At 47.1% G+C, this 23,946-nt stretch overlaps 1 protein-coding gene across 1 annotated transcript; it reads right to left on the bottom strand.

The window, feature by feature from the left end:
• Window positions 1-1,870: 1,870 nt before the first annotated feature.
• Window positions 1,871-22,677, bottom strand: LOC144604710 (uncharacterized). The gene is made up of 7 exons (XM_078419360.1): window positions 22,522-22,677; window positions 17,179-17,230; window positions 14,999-15,086; window positions 13,332-13,888; window positions 11,360-11,482; window positions 5,027-5,083; window positions 1,871-2,507 (listed from the first exon to the last, which is right to left on the bottom strand). The coding sequence occupies exons 1-7, from the start codon at window positions 22,668-22,670 to the stop codon at window positions 2,040-2,042; spliced, it is 1,494 nt and encodes a 497-aa protein (XP_078275486.1). The 5' UTR covers window positions 22,671-22,677; the 3' UTR covers window positions 1,871-2,039.
• Between the last annotated feature and the right edge of the window lie 1,269 nt (window positions 22,678-23,946).

Genomic DNA, 23,946 nt, shown 5'->3' with positions numbered 1-23,946 from the left:
TCCTTGCCGTTTCTATCTTTAGAAAAAAAGTCAACTTGCAGAACTAGAATTATAGCCACATGTTCTGGCTTGCTCCGTGGCACTGAGGAGCCCATGTGTTCAGACCGATTTTTAAAAAACCATCAGGTTAATTATGTTTTGATGACATTAGCTCTCGCTAAACCTTTCTTCAATAAAATGAAAGCACCCAAGAGGAGGGAAACACGGATTTTCAGAGAAATACAAGAAAAGTGTGGGGACGAGGAGTTGTTTCAGTGCAAGCATTCAGAACTCATTGCCACATAAGTCAATGGATATTTTAAAGGCATTCTTGGTGACATTCTTTTGAGAGATTCTCGATTGGTACAGGTGTCAGGGGTTATGGGGAGAAGGCAGGAGAATGGGGTTAGGAGGGAGAGATGAATCAGCCATGATTGAATGGCAGAGTAGACTTGATGGGCCGAACGGCCTAATTCTACTCCTATCACTTATGACCTGGACACGTTAGAGGCAGGAAACTTTAGAGGCAGGAAACATGTTCCCAATGTTGGGGGAGTCCAGAACAAGGGGCCACAGTTTAAGAATAAGGGGTAGGCCATTTAGAACTGATGAGGAAAAACTTTTTCAGTCAGAGAGTTGTGAATCTGTGGAATTCCATGCCTCAGAAGGCAGTGGAGGCCAATTTCTGAATGCATTCAAGAGAGGGCTGGATAGAGTTCTTAAGGATAGCGGAGTCAGGGTGTATGGGGAGAAGGCAGGAACGGGGTACTGATTGAGAATGATCAGCCATGATCACATTGAATGGCGGTGCTAGCTCGAAGGGCCGAATGGCTTCCTCCTGCACCTATTGTCTATTGACCTTATGAACTAATGTGACAAGTGATCAATGTTCGGCGTGGATTCTGAGGGCCGAAGGGGCTGTTTCCACGCTGTATCGTCACTCCATCAATCAACATGAAGACCGCTGGAGGAGTCATTGCCATTGGTTTTATTAGCCATGTATGAAAACAAAACAAGTCTGTAAATCATGCGAGGAATTTGATTCGCCGACCAGCCGTACCAAAAAACCAACAAGACACGCAACCGCATAAAAATGTAACATAAACCTCCATCACCGGCGCTCGACATTCCTCACTGTGATGGAAGGCAATAAAGTCTTATATTTTTTCCTCCTTTTTCTCCCACGGTCGGGGGAGTTGAACCATCTGCAGCCGGTGATCAAAACTCCCACGTCGGGACGACCGCAGTTCCCGTGATCGGGGCGGTCAAAGTTCGTCCGGCTTGGAAGAAGCCAAGTAGACTACTTTACCCCAAAAAATCTCTCAATTTGGTCAATGAAATATTATACTCGGGCTTCTATTCAATGTTTCCATGCTGTATCTTTCAATCAATTAAAAATAATCCCACCTTCTCCTGCATCACCTTGGATCAGATGTGAATGGCATAAATTCATGGAGAAACATTTAAATGTAACACGGACACAAGTTGTCTTACAGGTAATAAAATAGCTGGTACTTTGTCAGTGCTTGATGATTTCTCCACCCTCACAAAGAAAAAGAGGTAATCGCAGCAGGATAAAAGGACATTCCTTTAGGAAGGAGATGAGGAGGAATTTCTCTAAAAGTCAGAGGGTGGTGAATCTGTGGAATTCAGTGCCACAGAAGGCTGTGGAGGCCACGTTAGTGGATATCTTTAAGGCAGAGATAGATAGATTCTTGACAAGTACGGGTGTCTGGGAAGTTGGGGATACAAGACTGCAGATGCTGGTTTACATCGAAGGTAGACACAAAATGCTGGAGTAACTCAGCGGGTCAGGCAGCATCTCTGGAGAGAAGGAATGGCTGACGTTTCGGGTCATCCCTTCTCTCCAGAGATGCTGCCTGGCCCGCTGAGTTACTCCAGCATTTTGTGTCCGCCGTCCGGGTGTCAGGGATTATGGGGAGAAGGCAGGAGAACGGGATTGAGGAGGTAAGTTAGATCAGCCATGATGGAATGGCAGAGTAGAGTTGATGGGCCGTGAGGCCAAATTCTGCTCCTATCGCCTGTGAAGTTATGAAACCCTAAAGCCCTGTAATGAAGAGCTCTTTGCCATCATCCGACGTGAGCATTTGCGTACACGCAAGGCCCTGCTGCAGTTCGTTGATACTTTCGTAGTAGTTTTCTGTCTGTCTCTCCGCGCTACGGTTCTTCGCTCTGTTTGCACCGACTGCAAAGACGATTCTCTTCCATTTCAGATCAATTGCTTCGTAACCCGGTTCTGCCGCTTCCTCACCCTCGCTGGTATCCTGCAGCTTCATCGGCCAGCTCCTCTCCTTGGCTGGCGTGTAGCAGGCCCTCTCGCCCAGGATCTGACTGCCGCTGTGCCAGTTTGGGCTCTTAATTGATTCGTAATCAGACTCCTCTTCGTTGATGTTCCCTGTTGACCAGGAGTGGAACTTTGGATTGTCTTCTCGGTGACCCATATTTAGCCGTGATGGTGTCTCCTTTCTGAAGGCTTTCTTCGCCACCTTGGAGTACATTCCTGCAATCTGCAAAGAGAACACGTGGCGGTTAATTAGCGAACACAGATTTCGAGGGAGGCGATAAACAAGAACTGAAACGGTCGGCACGGTGGCGCAGCTGGTAGTGCTGCTGCCTCACAGTTCAGTACAGCTCAGTTTTACTGTCACGTGTACCGGGGTAGAGTGAAAAGCTTCTGTGGCGTGCTAACCAGTCAGCGGAAAGACAATACATGATTACCATCGAGTCATTCACAGTGTTCACAGCTCCTGGGCCCCCGGGTTCGATCCTGGCCTCGGGTGCAGTCTCTATGTGGAGTTTGCACATTCTCCCTGTGACCATGTGGGTTTCCTCCAGGTGCTCTGGTTTCCTCCCTACAGGCTCTTAATGATGTACACCTTCTAAATAGCTCTTTTCTGAAGTGGAAAATTAGATGTGATCTTCTCTTATTATTAAGCCTTCAATTTACAGCACATGACTGGAATGTGCAACTCTCTCCCTCTCTGTACACCACGGGCATAGATTACCAATTAAAGTATACGGGATGTTTAAAAAAGTGTCCTTTGCACAATTTCACAGCATCCTCCCTAAAATAATCTGCCCTTTTAATTCCAATGAGGCAAGTAAGATTCCATGGCTGTTGGAACATAGAAGAGCTCAGCACAGGAACATGCCCTTCGGCCCACAATGTCTGTGCTGAACACTGATGCCAAAGCCATATCAGCCTGCACATAATCCATATCCCTCCCGTCCCTGCATATCCTTGATCCTATTGCAAAAGTCTCTTAAATACCACTATCGTATCTGTCTGCACCTCTAGCCCCTGGCAGCACATTCCCAGCATTCCCCACAACCCTCTGTGTAAGAAAAAACGTGCACATCTCCTTTAAACGTTGCCCCTCTTACTTTAATACTCTGCCCTCTAGTGTGTGGTAGTTCCCTGCTCGGTAAAAGGTTCTGACTGTCTGCCCTATCTGGGCCTCTCATAAAGATATACACTTCTATAAGGTCTCTCCTCAACCCAAACGGCAATAACATCAGAATACCGGCTAATAACACAGTTCCCATTTCCCCAGTTCCCATAACCCCTAGAGCGGCACGGTGGCGCAGCGGTAGAGTTGCTGCCTTACAGCGAATGCAGCGCTGGAGACTCAGGTTCGATCCTGACTACAGGCGCCGTCTGTACGGAGTTTGTATGTTCTCCCCGTGACCTGCGTGGGTTTTCTCCGAGATCTTCGGTTTCCTCCCACACTCCAAAGACGTACAGGTATGTAGGTTAATTGGCTGGGCAAATGTAAAAATTGTCCCTAGTGGGTGTGGGATAGTGTTAGTGTGTGGGGATCGCTGGGCGGCGCGGACCCGGTGGGCCGAAGGGCCTGTTTCCGCGCTGAATCTCTAAATCTAAAAAAAAATCTAAATCTAAATCTCTTCAGCTTTCCTATGGGAAAAATATTTTAGCTCTAGTTTTTTAAATATATATGTTATAACAAAGATAAGCTTCAAGAAGCAAATCAAGTAATTTGTATGTCCATTTTCTGTTATTAAAGCAAGCACAAAATATTTAAAAGCTCCACTTGTTACGCATGAATTAGTTCAACTTGAACTTACTGAGCGCAGGAAACACTCAATGTTGATATAAGATTCAAATCAAAGAACTGGATCAATAACTGACTACCTCAGTCATTTGCTTTGCAGCATTGAAGTAAAAGGATTTTTTTTTTTAAAAGCACAAGTTGGAAATATGAAGAAATTCTAAAAATGTTGGAAACACTGGATTGTGTTCAGTTCTGGACACCGTGTTATAGGAAAGATGTTGTCAAGCTGGAAAGGGCACAGAGAAGATTTACAGGGTGTTGCCAGGACTAGAGGGTCTGAGCTACAGGCTAGAGGTAGGCTGGGACTCTATTCCTTGGAGCGCAGGAGGACGAGAGGTGATCTTATTATGGAGGAATAGATCGGGTAGATGCACAGAGTCTCTTGCCCAGAGTAGGTGAATCGAGGACCAGAGAACATAAGTTTAAGGTGAAGGGGAAAAGATTTAATAGGAATCTGAGGGGTAACCTTTTCACAGAAAGGGCAGTGGGTGTATGGAATGAGTTGCCAGAGGAGGTAGTTGAGGCAGGGACTATCCCACCATTTAAGAAGCAGTTAGACAGGTACATGGATAGGACAAGTTTGGAGGGATATGGACCAAATGCTGGCAGGTGGGACTAGTGTAGCTGGGACATGTTGGCTGGTGTGGGTAAGTTGGGCCAAAGGGCCTGTTTCCACTGTATCCATTCTCTTGCCTTCTCTCCATAACCTCTGACACCGGTACTAATGAAGAATCTATCTACAGTATCTCTGCCTTAAGTATATCCATTGACTTGGCCTCCACAGCCTTCTGTCGCAATGAATTCCACAGATTCACCACCCTCTGACTAATGAAATTCCTCCTCATCTCCTTCCTTAAAGAACGTCCTTTAATTCTGAAATAAATAAATAACAAATGATAAATATCTTGTTGCAATGATAATCGAGGTTTAGGGAAGATTTGAATGTCACCAACCTGTTCATCAGTCATTGAATGCTTTTCATGGGATTTACTGACAACGTTGTTTTCTCCCTGTAATAAGGAAATTATTATTATAATGACAGTAAAGTGCAACATTATGTTATATCTATGCTTACTAAACAAATCTATTCATTTCGCTCATTGCCATTCAATTTATTGCTTCATCTTCAATGAGTCTTGTGTTTCACTGATGTGGTGTTTTTGGTTCATGAGTTGTAGAACCATCGAACAGTACAGCAGAAGAACAAATAGCCTTTACCTTCTTTCCCCCTTTTCTCCCACTTCATGTTCAAGACCAACATTCAGCCCACAATGTTGGTGTTGAACACGATATGGGAGAAAAGGGGGAAAGAGGGCAAAGGTTATTGGCCTTCCATCACAGTAGGGAATGTGAGGCCACCGAAAAACAAGATGGCCGTGCTTCCTGCACTGGTGGGGATTCGGAGGGAGTGGCGTGTGTGCGGTGGTCTCGGTGTTTGTGCGGACGTGGCTCCATCAGGACATCCCGGAGTCTGGTACGAGTGCGGACGGCTTTCTGACTGTTCAGGAGGACAGGGACTGCAGAGAGAGTGACAGCGGTCGGTACAACTCTGGTCACATCACGGAGAAGGAGCGTGAGTGTGTGTGTGGCCCGGACAGTGATGGCCGTGAGTCTCCGCTCCTACTGTGTGCCCTGGGGATTCTCAGACGCCGCTGTGCTGGCTGTTTATGTTTAATCTTTATGCAGTTTTGTATCTTGTTGCTTTTTTGGTATGACTGTATGGTAAATCAAATTTTACTGTACCCCCGGTACACGTGACAATAAAGGACCATTGAACCATTGACCATCTCTTATCTACATGTGCACAAACCATATCCCTCCATTCCCAGCAAGTCCGTGTGCCTTTCCTAAAGCCTCTTCAATATCTGGCCCCACCACCAGTGCCTGCAGCACGTTCTAGGTGCAGACTCGATGGACCAAAGGGCTTGTTTCCGCACTGTATCTCTAAACTAAACTAAACAGCCTCCGCTAACCGATGAGAGCATTCAAGGACCAATATCTTCAACTCAGCATCAATCTCATATAATTTTAATTTATTGGCAGCGAATTACTGTGATCTCATCCTGAGGTTATGAGATTGGTTGAGCTGGGCGAAACAATTCAATTTCTCTTTGATCGGATCAAGAACTTGCTCTCGCCCCTTCACTGTTCCTGAAATGATCCCAAAGTGCTGGACTCAACCAAGGGATAAGAGTGTTTCATTGTCACAGGTCCCACACTGCACAATGTCATTCGTACTTGCAGCAGCACAACAGAATATGGAGACATAGTACTCTGTAATTAATATAATAAACAAAAAGATTAGTATATGCATATACACACACACACACACACACACACACACACACACACACACACACACACACACACACGCACACACACACACACACACACAGTGTGTATATGTGTATAAGTATATATAAACACATAGGCAGATATATACACATATATATATGCACACACACAATTATACATAGATGTATGCGCACACACACGTATATATGCGCACACACACACATATGTATTCCTACATACATATACACACACACCCATACTCACACATATATGTACAGTATGTATGCACACATAAATGTGCATATATATATGTGTACATACACACATACATATACACACACACATAAATGTACAGTATGTATGCACACACATATGTGTATGCATATGTATACATTCACACATACACACACAAGCACACACACCCACAAATGTATGTATGCACCCGTGTATGTGTTTATATAGATGTGTACATACATACACACACACATACATACCGACATACAATAATAGTGCAAACAGACAAACCCAATGCCCCCAGGTCTGTAGTTTGGAGCATATTTGGGGGTTGTGGTGTTTATTAGCCTGACGGCTGCAGGGACCACAGTTCTCCACAATTTGTTCCAGCTGTTTGTTTAATCTCTGCAAACAAACTCACTCCTAAATTTCCCTTTCACAATCCTGATCTCAGTTCTTGACTCTGAGAGCAGTTTGCTTCTTGACGCTGAAACCCTTCAAAGCGTTCAGAGGAGCCAACTGGCAAAGAGAATTAACTTCATAAAGTTTTACACAAATTTTACATAGTAAATAAAAAAGTTATGAAGACATTCTCCCCTCCCACCTGACTTCAGGGAGTTGTGGAGAAGATAAAGTCCATACAGTTGAATTTTTTTGGCAATCTATTGCAATAAACTTTGCCATTTCAGCAGAGTAAACACCATAACAATCTACACTCCCACTTGGGAATCACATACTGAAGGCCAGAAGACAGGGAAGCAGAATTAGGCCATTCGGCCCATCGTGTTTGTCAATAGACAATAGACAATAGACAATAGGTGCAGGAGTAGGCCATTCGGCCCTTCGAGCCAGCACCGCCATTCAATGTGATCATGGCTGATCATTCTCAATCAGTACCCCGTTCCTGCTTTCTCCCCACACCCCCTGACTCCGCTATCCTTAAGAGCTCTATCTAGCTCTCTCTTGTCCTGCCATTCAAAACTGAATTTACATCCTTTGTTCTTTTACAGTCCCAATTTTAAATTTTATATTGTTATATAAATCTGTGCTTTGTATGTCTATGTCCTTACTGTTTTATTTTGTATCTTTGTTTAGACATGTGTTTGTTTTTGTGGAAAGCACTTTGGACTGCATTAAATTGCATGAAAAGTGCTACATAAATAAAAGTTATTATTATTATTATTATTATTATCTATTTTTCCCTCTCAAAACCAATTCTCCTGCCTTTTCCCCGTAACATTTGAGGCCTTTACTAGTCAAGAACGTATCAATCACCATTTTAAAAATACCCAGTGACTTTGTCTCCACAGCCACCTGTGGCAATGAATCCCACAGATTCACTACCCTCTGACTAAAGACATTTCTCCTCATGTTTAGTTAACATCAACACCACCCTTCACACACACACAAGGGATAATTGCTACGTTTTTATACCCATTAATCTATGAACCTGTGCGTCTTTGAAGTGTGGGAGGAAACCAAAGATCTCGGAGAAAACCCACGCAGGTCACGGGGAGAACGTACAAACTCCGTACAGACAGCACCCGTGGTCAGGATCGAACCCGGGTCTCTACCGCCACGCCACCGTGCCGGCATGTTGGTAAGAATCCTGCACCTATGGGTCTGTGCAACCGTGCTAATGTCCTTAGCGGTGACGCATTTATGCTCTAACTTTCCCATCGGCAAGGCGGCTCAGATCTTGATAATATTGTGAAATTAACATTGATGAGGTTTTTCCCCCATATCCCTTGATTCTGTTAGCCCTAAGACCAATATCTAACTCTCTATTGAATACATGTCGATTATCATGCTTTAAAAAAAAAAAATGGTGCTACAGAAAAGAAATGTTGCAATTATTTCCGCGGTGGCTATCGTTGAAGTGGTGCTCCACTTATTCATTGGAGCCAGCATTTGTTGCCTTTTGGATGAACAATGTCTGACTTGGACAAGAATAATTATAACCGGTTGAATACTTGGTTTGGATGAGACATGCTCTAGAATACATCTGGATCTTAACCTTTGGCAGAGTAATTGCTATCTCTGCCAAATTACATTTGACATGTCCTGATTAATTGGTGGGTTTCTGAAGAAAATCTTTTTTACATTAGTCGTACATTTATACAGTATGCATGTGACTATCCAAACTAACTTTCCTTTGCTTCAAGGTGGTTTAATTTTGGCTTAGTTCATGAATGCAACAACTTAAATTAATGTTGCATTTTTAATGCAGTAAAATGTTGCAGAACACGTCAGGTGTAGATGTTGGCCAATTAAACCACAAACCCGCACGTCTTTGGGATGTGGGAGGAAACCGGAGCACACGGAGGAAACCCACGTGGTCACAGGGAGAACGTGCAAACTCCACACAGACAGCACCCGAGGTCAGGATCGAACCTGAATAAACTAAACTAAAACTAAACTAAACCAAATCCTTGTACAAAAATAATGCATTCTTATAGGATTCAAAATGTTGGAGTAACTCAGCGGGTCAGGCAGCATCTCTGGAGAACACGGATAGGTGACGTTTCACAGAGTGCAGGAGTAACTCAGCGGGTCAGGCAGCATCTCTGGAGAACATGGATAGGTGACGATTCGGGTTTGAAGAAGGGTCCCGACCCGAAACATCACCCATCCTTTTTCTACAGAGATGCTGCCTGACCCGCTGAGTTACTCCAGCACTCTGTGTGTCTTTTTATTGCTTAATAACTAGCATCTGCAGTTCTTCGCGTCTAAATGCAATCCTGTAGGATAAGCATGGTTGAATAATATCAAGTTACTATTCGGTAAAAGTAACCTTGCCCTGCCAACTGCAGACATGTTGTGTATTATTTTATTGTCTAACAATAAAACTACACTTTAGCATAATAAACTAAAGATAAAATCTCGAGGGAAGAAAGGGCTGTTACCTCTTTGTGAGTTGCAAATTGCTGAGACTGCAATGTTTCAACATGCAGAGACAAGACACATTCACATACATTCACTTTTCACTCTCATAAATCATACAATTACAAGTCAGTCTGACACGCCCCAAGGTAGCTCAGATTAGGGGTGCCAACTGTCTCACTCCCAAATAAGGGACAAATTGACAACACCGCCCCGCGCCCCACGTGACCTCGCCCAGCCAGCGGCCACGTGCTCCCACTCCACCAATGGTGGCCGCCCGGGCCGGGAGGCGGGTTGCTATGCAACCTCTGTTAGGCGACACCTACACTGCCCGGACCTACAGCGGCCCTCGGGCCTACACTGTCCGGACCTACAGTGTCTGGACCTGCAGCATCCGGGCCTACAGTGTCCGGACCTACAGCGGCCCTCGGGCCTACACTGTTCGGGCCTACAGTGTCCGGACCTACAGCATCCGGGCCTACAGTGTCTGGGCCTACAGTGTCCGGGCCTACAGCGGCCCTCGGGCCTACACTGTCTGGGCCTACAGTGAACAGACCTACACTGTCCGGGCCTACCCAGTCGGGGCCTAGACTGTCCGGGCCTACAGCATCCGGGCCTACAGCATCCGGGCCTACAGCATCCGGGCCTACAGCATCCGGGCCTACAGTGCCCCCCAGGCCTAATAAGGGACAAGGGCGGCCCCGTCGTGGCCAAACCAATTTAGCCTAAAATACGGGATGTCCCGGCTAATACGGGACAGGTGGCAACCCTAGTTCAGATTACCATGCTTCATGGCATCCCTACAATCAGGGGTCTCCTTTACACAAGACATCACTTGCATCCGACCAGCACTAGGGAGCAGTGCTAAGCTACCATCTACCTCATTGGAGACCCTCAGACTACCTTTGATCAGACTTTACTGGGCTTTACCTTGCACTAAACGTTATTCACGTTATTCCCTTTACCATGTATCTGCACACTGTGGACGGCTCGGTTGTATTGTCTTTCCGCTGACTGGTTAGCACACAACAAAAGTTTTTGACTGCATCTCTCTGCAGGTGACGATACTCTAAATGTAAGTTGCTCCCAAAGCAAAAATAGGGACAAATTAGGGAGAGGGGACCCCCTCGGTCACTTCCACCATTTGATTAGGTCATGAGGGCGCAGTGGTAGGTTTGCTGCCTTATAGCGCCCGAGACCAAGGTTCGATCCTGACCTCAGGTGCGGTCTATGTGGAGTTTGCACGTTTTTCCACTGACCGCGTGGGTTTCCTCCAGGTGTCCCGGTTTCCCCCCCACATCCCAAAGTCATGCGGGTTTGGAGGTTAATCGGCCCCTGTAACAGAAATTGTTCCTCAGGTGTAAGGAGTGGGATGAGAAAGTGGAGTAACACAGAACTAGTATGGACGGGTGGGTGTTCGATGGTTGGCGTGGACTCGGTGGGCCAAAGGGCCTGATTCCGTGCTGTATATCACAACTCTCAATATTTAAAATGGGAAAATAGGACAATAAAATTAAAAACTGGAAAAAGAACATGACTGGACATACAATGAATCAAAATGACAAATAATATAAAGGTAGACACAAAAAGCTGGAGTAACTCAGCGGGTCAGGCAGCATCTCGGGAGAGAAGGAATGGGTGACATTTCAGGTCGAGTCCCAAGGGTCTCGACCTGAAACGTCACCCATTCCTTCTCTCCAGAGATGTTGCCTGACCCGCTGAATTACTCCAGCTTTTTGTGCCTACCTTCGATTTAAACCAGCATCTGCAGTTTTTTTTCCTACAAATAATATAAAGGTTTTGCTTGATTGTGTTGTCTGTTCAATCAAGTTATAACGATCATTTTTTTGTTTCGTCATAGTTTGGGTGTCTACCTGGACATGGTTGCTGTACAGTTGTTCCTCTGCTTGACTCCCACAGGACGTTCTCACCATTGAATTCATGGCATCAGGATTGGTGATTGATCGCTGTCTGCCTTGTGTCCTCCAGTTGAAATTCTGGAATATACCAAATAAATTAAAAGTCGCTGCCAAGACCTAATTGCCACTTTAACCAAACAATACTGATCATCCCTAATCTGTCTAATTTTAAAGAAAGACACAAAGTGCTGGTGCAACTCAGCGGGTCAGGCAGCATCTCTGGAGAACATGGATAGGTGACGTTTCACAGAGTGCTGGAGTAACTCAGCGGGTCAGGCAGCATCTCTGGAGAATATGGATAGATGACGTTTCACAGAGTGCTGGAGTAACTCAGTGGGTCAGGCAGCATCTCTGGAGAACATGGATAGGTGACGTTTCACAGAGTGCTGGAGTAACTCAGTGGGTCAGGCAGCATCTCTGGAGAACAAGGATAGGTGACGTTTCAAGTCGGGACCCTTCTTCAGACTCCTGAAGAATTCAGACTTCCTCAGTCTGAAGAAGGGTCCTGACCCGAAACATCACCTATACATTTTCTCCAGGGATGCTGCCTGACCAAATTAGTTACTCCAGCAAAGCATCTCTGGAGAGAAGGGATAGGTGTCGTGTCGGGTTGAGACCCTACTTCAGACTGACGTGTGGTGTCTGAGAGCCTGTAGACAACGTTGTTGGACGGCGGTCATCCTAATTTGGATGATGGCCTTTTACAAAAACCAGGAATGACCGGTTTATAATTGTTTGCTCAAGGGGGAGAAGGCTAGCGCGGAGGAAGAGTGCAAGTCGATGAGTTGTTCCACACAGTGTTGTCATCTTCTCAATTATATAGTTGCAGTGGAAATCAAAAACCGAGCCCCTGCTTAAGTCTGCTGCACTCTGGGGGGTAGTAAGGATGTTTGTGTTCGAAGAAACGTTAACATGCATGGCTAGGCCTAATATGTTTACTTAGTTTTGTTTAATTTAGTTTAGAGATACAGCGCGGAAACAGGCCCTTTGGCCCACCGAGTCCGCACCGACCAGCGATCCCCGCACATTAACACTATCCTACACACACTAGGGAGAACTTACACATCCACCAAGCCAATTAACCTACAAATCTGCACGTCTTGGGAGTGTGGGAAGAAAGCAAAGATCTCGGAGAAAACCCACGCGGTCACGGGGAGAACGTACAAACTCCGTACAGACAGCGCCCGTAGTCGGGATCGAACCCGGGCCTCCGGCGCTCCGTGCTGTCAGGCACAACTCTACCGCTGCGCCACCGTGACCGCCACTGTGCATTTACTTTTAGAGATACAGCGCGGGAACAGGCCCTTTGGCCCACCGAGTCCACACCGACCAGCCATCCCCGTACACTAGTTCACCCCCTACACTCTAGGAACAATTTATAATTTACTGAAGCTAATGAACCTACAAACCTGTACGTTGTATGTCTTTGGAGTGTGGGAGGTGACCGAAGCACCTGGAGAAAACTCACGTGGTCACAGGGAGAACGCACAAACTCTGACATCTCAGGTCGGGACCCCTGTGCAGACTGGTCCAGGGTCTCATGATACTACACCATTATGGTTTTGTACACTCATTAACTGGACATTTAACTCCATGGTTTCATTTAGCAAGAAATTATCAGCCATGATCACATTGAATGGCGGTGCTGGCTCGAAGGGCTGAATGGCCTCCTCCTGCACCTATTGTCTATTGTCTATTGTCTATTGAAATAATTCACTTTTCTATATTTGTGAAAAGTGCACTGGGCTAATTTGGAATTAAGAAGAAAACTTCAAAGGAAGAATAGATTGTTGGGGGTTACGGGGAGAAGGCAGGGGAATGGGGTTGGGAGGGAGAGGTAGATTAGCCATGATTGAATGGCCGATGTAGACTCGATGGGCAGAATGGCCTAATTCTGCTCCAAGCTCTTACGATCTAATGAACATACCTCTCTCTGTGAAAAATCTGCATAATTTTCCTTAATTCTTGATTCTTCTCCGCAGATTCTGGATCCAGGTAATAACACACAACCATTCTTTACATCTCTCCTGAATTGCTTTTCTTGTTGGTTCAGATTATTTCCCTTCTTCTTTGCCTTCCGAATGGAGGCATACTCTGGTGTGTCCATGTTGGTCGCCGGTTCCTTTAAACCTTGCTGTCTTTGAGAAGGCGTGGCCAATTCTCGTGCATTTGCCCCGTATCGAGGTTTGGACCGGCGCTCAATGGGAACGGGTTCATAATTGGTTCCAACGCTCTCGTACAAGGGTTCTTCAATGGGGCGCTGTGGGCAGGCGTACTTTGTAACCTGGGATTGAACAAAGAGCACATCGGGCGTTTTTCTCGGGTTAACCAGCTTTCCTCCAGTGTGATTGTTTCCGGGAACATTCGGCAATTCCCTGTGCTGGGGCACCCTGCAGTCTTCAGAGAGCTCCTCTCCCTCCTCTGACAGCTTGGTCCCCGATAGTCGGAGATAGTCCATGCTCGCTGGCCAGCTCCTCAACCCACCTGCGGAGACAGAGAATCATTCAACCTCAAGATAGACACCAAACGCTGAAGTAACTCAACAACATCTCTGGATAGAAGCAGTGGGTAGTGGAATAAAACTGCAGACGCTGGTTTAAATCGAAGGTAGGCACAAAATGCTGGAGTAACTCAGCGGGTCAGGCAGCATCTCGGGAGAGAAGGAAATGGTGACGTTTCGGGTGGGTCTCGACCCGAAACGTCGCCCATTCCTTCTCTCCCGAGATGCAGCCTGACCCGCTGAGTTACTTCAGCATTTTGTGTCTACCTTAGAAGGGATGGGTGACGTTTAGGGTCGAGACCCTTCTTCAGACTCATTTAACTTCTGTCGCCTCCTATATTGCTCCACTGCTTCCACACTGCTATACAATTGCCCTGTTTCTGAGATGCTTATCTAAGATGCATCTAAGTGCTTATGTATAGTGATACTTGTACTGGACTGTGTACAAAAATGAACATCACTGTATCTCAGCACATCTGACATATAAAGTACCATACCATACCATAGGATGTGCTGGCTCTGGAGAGGGTCCAGAGGAGGTTTACAAGAATAATCCCAGGAATGACTGGGTTAACATATGATGAGCGTTTGTCAGCACTGGGCCTGTACTCGCTGGAGTTTAGAAGAATGAAGGGGGACATCATTGAAACGTGCAGAACCTGGATAGAGTGGATGTGGAGAGGATGTTTCCACTAGTCGGAGAGTCTAGGACTAGAGGTCACAGTCTCAGAATTAAAGGACGTTTTTTTAAGAAGGAGATGAGGAGGAATTTCTTTAGTCAGAGGGTGGTGAATCTGTGGAATTCTTTGCCACAGAAGGCTGTGGAGGCAAAGTCAGTGGATAATTTTACGGCCGAGATAGATAGATTCTTGATTAGTACGGGTGTCAGGGGTTATAGGGAGAAGGCAGGAGAATGGGGTTGAGAGGGAAAGTTAGATTAGCCATGATCGAATGGCAGAGCAGACTTGATGGGCCGAATGGCCTAATTCTGCTCCTGTCATTTTATGACCTTATACCATACCATTCTGGTTGTAGCAATGCTAGAAAAAGTGCCGTTTATAAACTGTAACGTTTCGTGAATATCTTTTACTTACTATCGCCAGTGCAGAGCATTCTGTTGGGATCACGAGCTCCGGCCTCAGGTAGACTAACGGGTCGAAGCTGTGGTGTGGAACCTACGGACTAAAGACAAAGGCTATACCAGTTAACTCTATGTAGGAAACAAAATGCAGATGCTGGTTTAAATCAAAGGTATTTATTCACAAAATGCTGGAGTAACTCAGCGGGTCAGGCAGCATCTCGGGAGAGAAGGAATGGGTGACGTTTCGGGTCGAGACCCTTCTTCAGACTCCAGTCTGAATGTATATTTAACTTCCAGTTAAATGTATACTTGGTCCAATGAATGTTTAGTTGTCTGAAGAAGGGTTCCGACCCGAAACGTCACCTATTCCTTTTTCTCCAGAGATGCTGCCTGACCAGCTGAGTTACTCCAGCACTTTGTGTCTATCTTTGGTCAAAATCATCACCTGCAGTTGCTTCCTACACCAATTGATGTTTCATGCATTGTCCTTTTAATTTAATATTTCATTTCTGGACATGCGATATTAAAAATATCCTCAAAACTTTAACAGGGAAAAGTAAATTCTTTCCTAACACGCAGTTTATCAAGACTTGCATGTGGCCCATTTTAGAAAGCCGCAGAAATATCCAGTGTCATTGTTAGCTCAAGGGTCAACAAGTCTGATTTTCACAGTGCCTTATACTCAGAGTCTATTGCCCAGAGTAGGGGGATCAAGAACCAGGGGGGTATAGGTTTGTGAGAGGGGAAGAATTTAATTAGAATCTGATGGGCAATTTTTCAAACAAAAGGGGGGGGTGGGTGTATGGAACGAGCTGCCAGAGGAGGTAGTTGAGGCAGGGACTATCACAACGTTTAAAAGACATTTGGACGGGTACATGGACAGGAAAGGTTTAGGGAGATGAGTGGGAAGGAACTGCAGATGCTGGTTTACACTGAAGAAAGGCACAAAATGCTGGTGTAACACAGCGGGACAGGCAGCATCTCTGGATTGAAAGAATGGGTGACGTTTCGGGTCGAGACCCTTCTTCAGACTGAAGTTTTGAGAGATATGGGCCCAACGCAAGCAGGTGGGACTAGTGTAGATGGGGCTGCTTGGTCGGCATGGGCAAGTGGGGCCGAAGGGCCTCTTTCCAATGCTGTCAAAGACATCTTGCCTCCTATACTCAACTCCTCTTGTCATAAAGGCCAACATGCCATTAGCAGGCAGTGAAGAAAGCTAATGGCATGTTGGCCTTTATGACAAGAGGAGTTGAGTATAGGAGCAAAGAGGTCCTTCTGCAGTTGTACAGGGCCCTGGTAAGACCGCACCTGGAGTACTGTGTGCAGTTTTGGTCTCCAAATTTGAGGAAGGACATTCTTGCTATTGAGGGCGTGCAGCGTAGGTTTACTAGGGTAATTCCCGGAATGGCGGGACAGTCGTATGTTGAAAGACTGGAGCGGCTAGGCTTGTATACACTGGAATTTAGAAGGATGAGAGGGGATTTTATCAAAACATATAAGATTATTAAGGGATTGGACAAGTTAGAGGCAGGAAACATATTCCCAATATTGGGGGAGTCCAGAACCAGGGGCCACAGTTTAAGAATAAGGGGTAGGCCATTTAGAACGGAGATGAGGAAAAACTTTTTCGGTCAGAGAGTTGTAAATCTGTGGAATTCTCTGCCTCAGAAGGCAGTGGAGGCCAATTCTCTGAATGCATTCAAGAGAGAGTTAGATAGAGCTCTTAAGGATAGCGGAGTCAGGGGGTATGGGGAGAAGGCAGGAACGGGGTACTGATTGAGAATGATCAGCCATGATCACATTGAATGGCGGTGCTGGCTAGAAGGGCCGAATGGCCTACTCCTGCACCTATTGTCTATTGTCTACCTGTGCTGTCTGCACGGAGATTGCACGTTCTCCCCGTGACCGCGTGGGTTTTCTCCGGGTGCTCTAGTTTCCTCCCACACTCGATAGGCGTAGGTTAATTGGCTTCTGTAAAAATTGTAAATGGTCGCTAGTGTGTGGGGTAATGCTAGTGCACGGGGCGATCACTGGCCAGCGTGGCCTCAGTGGGCCTACTCCTGCACCTATTGTCTATTGTCTATTGCTGCAATCCATCTTGTAGCTGCTACAAAACCTGCTTCATGGTGAGCGGATGGAGCCCTCAGGAGGTTGAGCAAAAGCCTCTCTTGCGGCCGCAGTTAAAGAACTTACCAAACCAACCAGCTTCACACCGTCCATCCTGGTTTTCTTTTCTTTATTGTTTCTGCCACAAAAAACACAAGATAATTGGTTTATATCAAGACCTGGCGAGTGATAGGTGGATACGGTTGTGGTGGGGGTGGTTTGATTATCGGATTCGTGGGTAAGTGACAAAGAGACAAATGAATGGCGTGGGCAGATGGGACTAGTGTAGATGGGGCATGTTGGTCTGCATGGGCAGGTGGCACTAGTGTAGATGGGGCATGTTGGTCGGCGTGGGCAAGTTGGGACAAAGGACCCATCTCCACGTGTAGGTCTCTATCTCCACTAATTCTGAGGCTGACATACGAAAGATTGGATGTTTGGATGAACCATGGAGTGTCATTCATGTGTGAAACGCCTGCAGAGGACACAGCATTCAGAGAACATAGGAGACCGGCAAGGGTAGGTATGTGTGGGGAGTGGATGAGGAAGTGGGATAACGTAAAACTAGTGTGTCACAAAGTGCTGGAGTAACTCCGCGGGACAGACAGCATCTCTGGATAGAAGGAATGGGTGACGTTTCAGGTTGAGACCCATCTTCAGAGTTTGAAGAAGGGTCTCGACCCGAAACGTCACCCGTTCCTTGTATCCAGAGATGCTGCCTGTCCTGCAGAGTTACTCCAGCATGTTGTGTCTATCTTTGGTACAAACCATTATCTGCAGTCCCTTCCTGCACACAGAGCTAGTGTGAAAGGATAAATAATGTTTGCTGTCGACTCTCATGGGTCGAAGGGCCTGTTCCATGCTGCATCTCTAAACTAAGCTGAACTATTAATGACTGTTTCTACATACATGGATTAAATGATGATTTTGACTATAATGGAGCAGAGTGTGGTGACTCTTGGTGTGCTGGTCTCATAAGTGGGTCGACAGTCATTCATTACAATCACTCCACTCTATTAAATCTTTACTTTAATAGCAGCATTTCTCCCTTTGTCCTCTATCTGTACAACATGGATTTTTTTTTAGATTTAGATTTAGAGATACAGCGCGGAAACAGGCCCTTCGGCCCACCGAGTCCGCGCCCCCCAGCGATCCCCGCACATTAACACTATCCTACACACACTAGGGACAATTTTTACATTTACCCAGCCAATTAACCTACAAACCTGTACGTCTTTGGAGTGTGGGAGGAAACCGAAGATCTCGGAGAAAACCCACGCAGGTCACGGGGAGAACGTACAAACTCCGTACAGACGGCGCCCGTAGTCAGGATCGAACCTGAGTCTCCGGCGCTGCATTCGCTGTAAGGCAGCAACTCTACCGCTGCGCCACCGTGCCGCATGGCGAGATTGGAATTATGTACAGTCCTCTCATTAACTGGACGGCACGCAAACAAAAAGGCTTTTCACTGTACCTCGGGTGCACGTGACAATAACAAACTAAACTTACTTTTAGTTTCAGAGATCCAGCGTGGAAACAGGCCCTTCGGCCCACCGAGTCCATGCCAACCAACCAACAACACTAGTTCTATCCGACGCACTCGGGACGATTCGCAGAAGCCAATTAACCTACAAATCCGCACGTCGCCGCGATGTGGCGGGGAAGCAAAGCACCCGGAGAAAAAACAGGTAGTCACAGAGAGAACGTGCAGCACCTGTAGTCAGCATGGAACCCAGGTCTCTGGTGCTGTCAGGCAGCAACTCTACCGCTGCACCACCCTGCCGCGCGACTAAACCAAATTACCTAAACTAACTAACTTTAACGATTTAAATTCAACTATCGTTTTTTTTCACTGCACCAGAAGCTTTTCACCGTACCTCGGTACACGTGACAATAAACTAAACTCAACTCAGTTGACAGGTTGATGAGAGGCAGAGGTATAACAAGCTGTATTTGGTTCTAGTGCAGAGACTGCACTTTTCCTGTGTGCATCTTTCTCCCTTGAATGAGCAGGCTTGTTATCTACTTTCAAAACTGCAGACACTGAAACAAGACAGCGGCCTGCACCAACTTGTCTGGCAATCACTCGCCCTTGGTAATGCAAGAGGTTGAAATGCAACTGGGGAAGAACTGTGAACATACAGCATGAAACATTGAAATATCACCTGCATTTCCATCTTTGACTTTAATTGTTTAAGTAATTGACACTGCGTATATTATTTGCAGTTGAAAACGTTTCCTGTGCCATATTTGCCCTTTGCACATTTCCTTGCAATGTAGGAAGATATTTACACCAAGTCTACAGAGAGTCTACACTAGTTTCACACAGAGAGTGGTGAATCTGTGGAATTCTCTGCCACAGAAGGTAGTTGAGGCCAGTTCATTGGCTATATTTAAGAGGGAGTTAGATGTGGCCCTTGTGGCTAAAGGGATCAGGGGGTATGGAGAGAAGGCAGGTACAGGTTACTGAGTTGGATGATCAGCCATGATCATATTGAATGGCGGTGCAGGCTCGAAGGGCCGAATGGCCTACTCCTGCACCTATTTTCTATGTAAGTCTATATCAGATCACAGTGCAATCAATTTAGTTTCGTTTACTTTAGAGATACAGCACGGAAACAGGCCCTTCGGCCCACCGCGTCCGTGCCGACCGGCAATCCCCGCCCACTAGCACTATCCTACACACTAGGGACAACTTACACAAGTCAGTTAGCCTACAAATCTCTACGTCTTCGGAGTGTGGATGGAAACCGGAGCACCCGGAGAAAACCCACGCAGTCACAGGGAGAACGTGCAAACTCCGTACAAACAGCACCTGTAGTCAGGATCGAACCCGGGTCTCTGGCGCTGCAAGGCAGTGTCTCTACCGCTGCACCACCGTGCCACACTAAGTTTCCCTGTAACAACACCCCCCCCCACATTGTCAGCAAGTCCTCTCAGATTCTACCCCCTACCAACATGAGGGGCAATTACAGACACCAATTAATAGCTTAGGGACCTGGGTTGCACCCTGAGTTCAGGGGCTGCCTACCTGGAGCTTGTTTTCCCTGTGACTGCCCTTGGATATTCCTATCTACGGCTCCTTCCCAAAGTTGTGCTGTTACGTTAATTGGCAGGGTTGCCAACTATCCCCTATTGGCCGGGACATCCCATATTTTGGGCTAAATTGGTTTGTCCCGTATTAGGCCCGGGCGGAGCTGTAGGCCTGAACACTGTAGGCCCGAACACTGTAGGCCCGGACACTGTAGCCCGGACACTGTAGGCCCGGACACTGTATGCCTGGACACTGTAGGCCCGGACACTGTAGGCCCGGACACTGTAGGCCCGGACACTGTAGGCCCGGACACTGTAGGCCCGGACACTGTAGCCCGGACACTGTAGGCCCGGACATTGTAGGCCCGGACACTGTATGCCTGGACACTGTAGGCCCGGACACTCTAGGCCCAGAGATTGTAGGCCCGGACACTGTAGGCCTGGACACTGTTGGCCCGGACACTGTAGCCCGGACACTGTAGGCCCGGACATTGTAGGCCCGGACACTGTAGGCCCGGACACTGTAGGCCCGGACACTGTAGGCCCGGACACTGTAGGCCCGGACACTCTAGGCCCGGACACTCTAGGCCCGGACACTGTAGGCCCGGAGATTGTAGGCCCGGACACTGTTGGCCCGGATACTGTAGGCCCGGACGGAGCTGTAGGCCCGGACACTGTAGCCCGGGGGCCGCAGCAATCCCGGACAGTGTAGGCCCGGACGCCGCCTAACGGAGGGTGCGTAACATCCCGCCTCCCGGCCTGGGCAACCGCCATTGGTGGAACGGGAGCACGTGGCCGCTGGCTGGGTGAGGTCACGTGTGGCGCGGGGCGGTGATGTCACCATGTCCCTTATTTGGGTGTGAGGAAGTTGGCAACCCTGTTAATTGGCTACTCTAGTTGACTCCTGGTGAAGGCTAACGGGGGGGGGGGGGGGGGGGGTGGGGGGAGAAAGGGTATCAAAAGGTGATTCCTTTTATATTTATATTAAGGGTGGTGGGTGTATGGAACCATCTGCCGGAGGAGGTATTTGAGGTAAGACAATCGCAATGTTTTAGAGACATTTGGCCAGGTGCATGGATAGAATTGGTTTAGAGGGTTATGGGCCAGGCGTGGGCAGGTGGGACTAGTGTAGATGGGACATGTTGGTCGGTGTGGGCAAGTTGGGCCTCAGGGTCTGTTTCCACGATGCATGTCTCTTCCTTAATCTCGACATTATTCTGGTGGGGCTGCTCTCTCTCCCCACCTTCTCCAGACCCTTCCTGTAATGGGGGCGGCCAGAACCAAGAATAATTCCTGTCGGAAGGAACTGCAGATACTGTTTCACACCGAAGATGGACACAAAATCCTGGTGTAATTCGGGGGGGTCAGGCAGCATCTTTGGAGAAAGGATGTGGTGTTTTGAATTGAGACCCTTCTTCAGACTGAGAGTCAGGGGAGAGGAAAACCAGAGGAGGCAGGAAAAGGTACAAAGAACAAATGAATGGCTTTGTACCTTTTCAACCTCCCAGTTTCACCTTCCCTTGACACTCAGTCTGAAGAATGAATGAGCACTGGATTGTCACATGCGACGGGGCACAGTGAAATTCTTTGTGTGCGTACCAATAGACAATAGACAATAGACAATAGACAATAGACAATAGACAATAGGTGCAGGAGGAGGCCATTCGGCCCTTCGAGCCAGCACCACCATTCAATGTGATCATGGCTGATCATTCTCAATCAGTACCCCGTTCCTGCCTTCTCCCCATACCCCCTGACTCCGCTATCCTTAAGAGCTCTATCTAGCTCTCTCATGAATGCATTCAGAGAATTGGCCTCCACTGCCTTCTGAGGCAGAGGATTCAACAGATTTACAACTCTCTGACTGAAAACGTTTTTCCTCATCTCCGTTCTAAATGGCCTACCCCTTATTCTTAAACTGTGGCCCCAGGTTCTCGACTCCCCCAACATTGGGAACATGTTTCCTGCCTCTAACGTGCCCAACCCCTTAATAATCTTATATGTTTCGATAAGATCCCCTCTCATCCTTCTAAATTCCAGTGTATACAAGCCTAGTCGCTCCAGTCTTTCAACATACGACAGTCCCGCCATTCCGGGAATTAACCTACGCTGCACACCCTCAATAGCAAGAATGTCCTTCCTTGACGAGGTATGCAAATAGTCGCCCATGAAGGGCGCTTACAAAGTTACAAATCCCCCCCATCCATTCTCCCATTGCTCTTCCCACCCCCCCTCTACCCCCTCCCTTGGTGCCCCTCCCCCCCTCCATGCCGGGTCCCCGTTGTCCAGAAGGGTCTCGACCTGAAACGTCACCCATTCCTTCTCTCCGCCTGAGTTACCCCAGCTTTTTGTGTCGATCTCCAAGGGTAATTCCATGTGGATGAGGTGTTCGTTTACCTTTGGCACTGATTGCAGAGGAAGGCGAGGACCAAGAAGCTGAGGAAGCTGCCTCCTGCCACCAGAGTGCCAGAGACGGGCAGGGAAGGCTGGACCTCGTGGGAAGGTCCCGTCTTCTTGATGAACAATTGCCGAGGGAGGGGAGCCATAATCTTCCCTCAGCTGCTCCCTTGGCTGTGGGTGAAGAACAAACATCGCTGACTGCCCAGAAGCACAATAATTTTCACAAGTTCATAAGTTTAGGGGGGAACAGAATTTAGGCCATTCGGCCCATCGGGTCTACTCCGCCCAAATGGGGCAAATGGGCTAGAATTGGCCGCATCAACTCAAAGACAGCGAGGTTTAAAGGAACCGCCGACCAACATGGATACACCAGAGCATGCCACAATTTGGGAGGCAAAGAATTCAAATCAGCAAGGAAAGCAATTCACAAGAAATGTAAAGAATGGTTGTGTGTTATTACCTGGGTCCAGAATCTGTGGAGAAGAATCACGAATTATGGAAAATGATGCAGCTTTTACACAGACAGAGCTATGTACATTAGTTCATAGTGTAAGAAAATAACTGCAGATGCTGGTACAAATCGCAGGTATTTATTTTACAAAATGCTGGAGTAACTCAGCGGGTCAGGCAGCATCTCAGGAGAGAAGGAATGGGTGACATTTTGGGTCGAGACCCTTCTTCAGACATTAGTTCATAAGTGCCAGGAGCAGAATTAGGCAGAAGTCTACTCCGCCATTCAATCATGACTGATCTATCTCTCCCCCCTAACTCCATTCTCCTGCCTTCTCCTCATAACCTCTGACACCATTGCTAATTTCATAGCCATTATATTTTTTGGGGGCATTTAAATCACAAATTAAGCACAGTTTGAAATGCTAGACATCTGCATTCCTTACATAGTCATTCACGATTTCACCCTCAAAGTGCTTTTTGCTTAATCAAAGACTCAGAAGATAGACATAAAATGCTGGAGTAACTCAGCGGGTCAGGCAGCATCTCTGGAGAGAAGGAATGGGTGACGTTTCGGGTCGAGACCCTTCTTCAGACCCATCTCGACTTGAAATGACATGGGGCTAGCGGAATCAAGGGATGGGGGGGAGAAGGCAGGCACGGGTTACTGATTGTGGACGATCAGCCATGACCACAATGAATGGTGGTGCTGGCTCGAAGGGCCAAATGGCCTCCTCCTGCACCTATTTTCTATGTTTCGGTTTAATGTGCAGTTTCTTCCTGCACACTAGATAAGTTTTAGCAATGAATTGTACATGAGATATACTGCCGCCAACTTGAACCCCCCCCCCCCCCGCCCCGCCCCAAACCGGTCTCAGGTTTGCTTTGATACTTGTCTGTGAAAAGCATTACCACAAAGAGTTATGGAGACAAAAGGAACTGCAGATGCTGGTTAAAACCGAAGATGAACAT

The sequence above is a fragment of the Rhinoraja longicauda genome, chromosome 22 (genome assembly GCF_053455715.1).
Source record: "Rhinoraja longicauda isolate Sanriku21f chromosome 22, sRhiLon1.1, whole genome shotgun sequence".
Classification (NCBI taxonomy): Eukaryota; Metazoa; Chordata; class Chondrichthyes; order Rajiformes; family Arhynchobatidae; genus Rhinoraja; species Rhinoraja longicauda.
Note: the sequence above shows the minus strand (reverse complement) of the source record. Positions and strands in the feature narration are given on the sequence as shown.

Bases quoted from the DNA above. Each gene is read 5' to 3' on its own strand.
- LOC144604710 (XM_078419360.1), bottom strand. From the start codon at position 22,670: ATGGCTCCCCTCCCTCGGCAATTGTTCATCAAGAAGACGGGACCTTCC. The intron at 17,231-22,521 runs GTAAACGAACAC...TTTTTGTGGCAG, and splicing joins CTCTGCAATCAGTGCCAAAG to AAACAATAAAGAAAAGAAAA. The intron at 11,483-13,331 runs GTATGTTCATTA...GGTATATTCCAG, and splicing joins CAGATTTTTCACAGAGAGAG to AATTTCAACTGGAGGACACA.